General features: G+C 30.1%; 1 protein-coding gene across 1 annotated transcript; it reads left to right on the forward strand.

Annotated features, from left to right (window-relative positions):
* The first annotated feature begins 2085 nt into the window (after positions 1–2085).
* On the forward strand, positions 2086–3586 carry LOC126654665 (uncharacterized). The gene is made up of 2 exons (XM_050348599.2): positions 2086–2267; positions 2576–3586. The coding sequence occupies exon 2, from the start codon at positions 2612–2614 to the stop codon at positions 3311–3313; it is 702 nt and encodes a 233-aa protein (XP_050204556.1). The 5' UTR covers positions 2086–2267; positions 2576–2611; the 3' UTR covers positions 3314–3586.
* Positions 3587–5773: the final 2187 nt, after the last annotated feature.

The following is a 5773-nucleotide window of genomic DNA, read 5'->3' on the forward strand; positions in this document are numbered from 1 at the left end:
CAATCGCCACTTCCTCAAATCCGTTACCGACTCTTTCGCACCGCAATTCGCTATTTTTTTTGAAGAACACCGTTCTTCCTCGTTTTTGAGGAAGAACAAAATTCTTCCTTGTTCTCATCCTCCATGGGAGGATGGAGGACAAGGTGTTCTCGTCCTCCCATGGAAGGACGAGATCTGTTCTCGTCCTCCATAGGAGGACGAGCTCGTCCTCCCATGGAGGATGATGGTGGAGAAGCGGCGGGTGGCGGGGTGAGGAGGAGACCGGAAAAATGTAGGGTAAAAATTAATATTTTTTAATTTTTTATTTAAATTAGTGGGGAAGAGGGCTTATTTGGATGTTTTTTAAGTTAAGGGATGTGTTTGTATTTGTTTAATTAGAAAAAGGTATAAAATGATCCTTTCATTTAGTTATTTTATAAAATTTAATCCTTATAATAATAAAATCATATATTTTTTTAAAATTAGGGTGCTATTGAAACGTAAAAATGCGAAATAGAGTGATATTGAAGTTTTTACAAGGTGAGGGTGTTATTGAAAAAAAAATGAAAAGTCGGTAGTTTTACAGGTGATTAGCCATTATTTTACACGTCTAAATTTTTTACTGAAACAGTTTCGTATGAGTTTTTAAAAGATTTTTATTTTTGAAAGGTTTCTGAACTAAAAATCATGCTTTACCAAATAGTTCGCGTGCTTCTTAGTTTAAATTTCATATTTAAACGAGAAATACAGTTTTGCCAAAGTTTCAGTTTTTTTACTATTTATCCATTTAGTATTAATAATCGGAATAGTATTGTTTTTAATAATTGGAGATGAGAAAGTGTTTGTGGAAGGATTTGAGCCCACAGTCTAGCAATTTGATTCGAACTTTGTTGTTTTTAAAAAATATTATAAATACCTTATTTATCTATTAAAATATATATCATAATTAAACTTCATTTTAATAAGGAAAATGCTATATAACCCAACACTTTGTACCAACTCTTTTAACCCACCTTACGTGGCAAAGTTTCATTCGTCTAATTCCCACCCAAAAGTGTATATCTCAAAAAACAGAATTTAATCAATCCACTCTTCCATTGCCACGTCAGGCGGTACAAAAAGGTGGGTTAAAAGTGTTGGATTATATAGTATTACTCTTTTAATAATAGCTAAAATAATGTTTATAAATAAGATGTTAACTTGTTAATTAGTTAATTGAGTTAAGGTGTTGATTGTGAAGTTTATTAATTGAAAAATTCTGGTATTGAGAAGATGATATTTTGTCGAGTAGTTATGATATATGTGGTTTATAATTGATAAGTCTAATTAAACTAATCAATTCAGTCTGCCCAACCGACCTACATGTTATATTTATATGCACAATTGACATATAGTACTATGTTGTGGTCCATCTTGAATAATAATATACAAAACAAATTTTATTAAATTATACCATGGATAAATTTTTAAAGTTTTATATTTAAATATTTCGTTGGTCGTACCAAATGTTAGACTATGTATACACAGACAATTTTATTAATTATGTTGTAAAATATTAATCTGTTACCTAAATTAACAATGGCCTAAATGATCCTTAAACTCTTATATGGATTAAAATCATCTTTTTATAATATAAAGTTAACATTTTTTTTTATTAAATCAATCTTATCCAATTTAATTTAACTTTATTCATGTAGCAGTCATTGAATAGTATCGGTTCAAATTAATATCTTGATAAGAATAAGAGTAATAATAAGTTAAATATTTTTGTAGGTAGCACAAACCTTAGACGATTTTGATATTTTTAACATTTGAAAATTATAATATTATTATTCCTAATTATGATCCTCATAGACATATCTGGATACTGATATTAGCAGAGACATAATGTTTATAATAAAAAATGTAATTATTTAACAGGAAAAAATCACCTGGAATAAACGGTGCGTATTGTTTATTGGGCTGATTGCAAGCTTTAGCTACAGCCTACATGTATCCAAATCCAGAAACTAATGGGCCTCTAAAACATTAGACAAACGACCCACGGAGTTATATTGTCCAAATCCTAACCGTTGAATTTAACAATACCCACACAAAAAAAAAAAATAGTTGAAGAGCCAAATTCGAGAATCTTCGAGGAAGTTGATCGAATCAAATAGTACTATTTTTTGCCTAATTACATTATTTGATTTTAATAATTAGGTATTGTCACTTTATTTTGGGGTTTTATTTTCTCTCTGTGTCTCTATCAAGATTTTGCTTCATCAAAATTAAAAGTAAAAAGTCAGGTCAGTAATCTTACTTTTTTTCTTCTTTAATTTGTTCTTGAATTATTGATTTGGTGAATTGGGTATGTCTTATTTTAGCTGATTTTATTGAATTAAATTGAAAGATTTGAATTTTAGTGAATTGGGTATCTCTTAGTTTAGCTGATTTTCTTGATATAAAATAGAAAAGATTTGATTTTATTGATGAATTTTGGATTTTCTTGCTTTAATTATATCTATTTTATATGAATTTAATTAGGGTTTGATGGATTTAACAAGATTGTTGATTGATTTCAAAGATGTTTATGTTAGGGTTTATTTGATTTCAGGTTGATTGATTGGAATTTTGGATATTAGATTAAGATATGGCGAGTGGTTTTGGTGAATCAATCAGTGTACCGCCCGAAAGTTCGACCTTTTCTGGGAATAATAGTAATAATGCCAATGATGCTGGTGATTTTGAATGCAATATTTGCTTAGAATTAGCTCAAGATCCTATCGTAACCCTTTGCGGCCATCTCTTTTGTTGGCCTTGTTTGTATCGATGGCTACGGCACCATTCGCAATGCCATGAATGTCCAGTTTGCAAGGCTCTTATAGAAGAAGAAAAATTGGTTCCTCTTTATGGTAGAGGTAAAACACAGAGCGATCCTCGGGTGAAATCTTATCCCGGTATGGAAATTCCTAGGCGCCCGGCTGGACAAAGACCTGAAACAGCCCCTCCTCCTCCGCCCCCTGAAGCTAATAATTTACCGAATTATGCGTTTGGATTGATGGGCGGTTTTGTACCGATGGCTACTTCACGGATTGGTAACTTTACGTTGTCAACTGCATTTGGTGGTCTATCTTTATTCCCTTCGTTGTTCAACATTCAGTTTCATGGTTTTCCGGATGCTACAGTATATGGGACGACATCTGGTTTTCCGTATGGATTTCATGCTTTCCATGGCGGTAATGTACATGGATTCCCTCGAGCAATGAGCCGAGGACAGAATGCGGATAATGTTTTGAAGAATCTTCTGCTGTTTATCGGCGTATTGGTTATTCTTGCTTTGGTTTGGTGGTAAATCAATCATTTAGCTGTCTGTCATGTGTTTGTATATATACATTAGCTGCTTTCTTGATTCTTTTTTGTTCCTGAGAAAATGTCAATACCGATACTTGATTTTGTTGTTTAACATTTTCTTGTCATTTTACTTTGTTGCAAGAATGACTTGCAATTGTATTATTGTTATCGATTGTATTTGCATTTTTCTCTTGGAAGTTTGTTGAATCATACGAATTGGAATTTAGCATTTGTAATTAGCTTTATTGTCTTATGAAACTGTCTCTTCATTGGATGCTGCCTGATGGTTCATTTTCTTCCCTCGGAAGAATGTGTCAAAAAGAAAATTATAATCTTCAGAAAGTTCAATTTGTGAGAAGGCATTGAATTTTCTGGCTTGGCATTTAGTTTTGCTCGTGGAACTATCTTTGATCTCAATGTGGTATTGGTAGGTAGGGTGTATATACCAAATTATGCCGAACTCAAAAATCAAATAAAAAATGGTTTGGTATATTCATTATAATTTGGCTTAATCACCAAAAAATGCCAAACCTATACGTCTTGTGTCAATTATAGCCAAACCTTTAAAAACCACCAGATTTAGCCAAACCTTATATGTTCTGTTTCTTTTTTAGCCATTTTTGAATCGAACCGGTTTTTCTGACACCGTGTCGTCCACGTCACCGCCAACTAAACAAATGGCTGGCATGGCAGCTAAAATATTTAAATAAAGTTTGGCTGTAACTGACACAAAATGCCTAGGTTTGGTATTTTTTGGTGAATAAAACTAATTTTATAATTTTATAATTAAATGATTAATTATATTATAATAAAATTCATATATATTTAAAAAATGATATTTTTATTTAACGCTAACTAAAATTAATTTATTTTTTTTACTAAATTTAAATAATTCTATTTTTTTTTACATATTTGATGAATATATAATTAATTTAAATTCTATTAAAAACAAAAAATGTCGTATTCATCTTAAAATTTATTTTTTTTAAATTCCAGTCGTCGGTTCTTTGACACCGCCGCCATTTGAGACCCAATTGTTCGTCTTCCGACGAACAATCTGAGAGTAATGTACACAATAAACATACGACAATGTTCATAATTCAACTATACACACATAAACATCAAAATAATCACTAAATAGACTGCTTATTTAAAGGACGATATTTTTTCATTTTTTTTCTTTAAAAAGTGAAGCTCATTATGGTGTAATCAATATATATCATTATAAGCATAAACGCATATGTCATTTTACTCGGCATAGCCAAAAACTTACCTTAATTTACACATAACTATTTTATTTATTACCTAAACCTAGTCATAACAAGATCTCAACAACATTAAAAATAATAAATCAAGTTCAAAATTATCATGAACATTAAACTCTTTCACCAAATTTAATTCAAGATTAATTCCTAAGTAATATATTAATTCATTTTTTAATTACATATTCATTAAAATATATTATAATATAAATTTATTAGATTTAATTAGGTAATTAGTGTTAAATAGGAAATATAAATTATTTTTAAATATATATAAATTTTATAAATGATATAATTAATTTACTAATTATTAAATTTAAAAATTGGCTTGAATTTAAAATTAGGTTTATTCAACCAAAAAATACCAAACCTATTTTTTATGTGTCAGTTATAGCCAAATTTTATTTAAATATTTCAGCTGACATGTCAGCCAATTGCTTAGTTGGCGGTGACGTGGACGACACGGTGTCAAAAAAACCGGTTCGATTCAAAAATGGCTAAAAAAGAAACAGAACATATAAGGTTTGGCTAAATCTGGTGATTTTTAAAGATTTGGCTATAATTGACACAAAACGTATAGGTTTGGCATTTTTTGGTGATTAAGCCTTATAATTTTTTAGTTTCACTAGGCTTATTAAAAAAAGGCCTAATTACTTGAAAATCATCCACGTTGAAACTTTTTTTCATTTATACCCCCACGTAGGAAAATAACCAATTGCACAATTTTTGTGCTTTTAGGTTTCACCTCTACCCCGAAGTATTAAAATTATCTTTTTACATTTAAAAAAAGTTCAAAATAATCTTTCATTTTTAACTCATATTCTAATTAAACACTAATATTATTAATTATACAAAAACACCTTCTTTTTTAAAAAAATTAACAAATGATAATGATTTTTAGATTATACTTATATTAATTGTCAATTATTTTTTTTAAATAAAAAACCGTAAATAATATTTTTCCGGAGACCCACTAGAGCACCTCCTTCTCAGATGGAGAAGGAGCTGCTCAAAGAAGGAGTAGCTGCTGGAGAAGGAGCGAACTGCTCCTTCTCCGATTTGAGAAGGAGCCCGCTCCTTCGATGTGGCGGAGTGGGACGGTTGGAAATTTTTTTTAATTTATTTTAATACAAGCAAAAATTAATTAATTATTAGGTGTATTTGAACATTTTTAAAGTTTAAGGACTTGTTTGTATTTT

Source organism: Mercurialis annua, linkage group LG7 (assembly GCF_937616625.2).
Source record: "Mercurialis annua linkage group LG7, ddMerAnnu1.2, whole genome shotgun sequence".
Lineage (NCBI taxonomy): Eukaryota > Viridiplantae > Streptophyta > Magnoliopsida > Malpighiales > Euphorbiaceae > Mercurialis > Mercurialis annua.

Coding starts and splice junctions, on each gene's coding strand:
- LOC126654665 (XM_050348599.2), top strand. CDS start 2,612: ATGGCGAGTGGTTTTGGTGAATCAATCAGTGTACCGCCCGAAAGTTCG.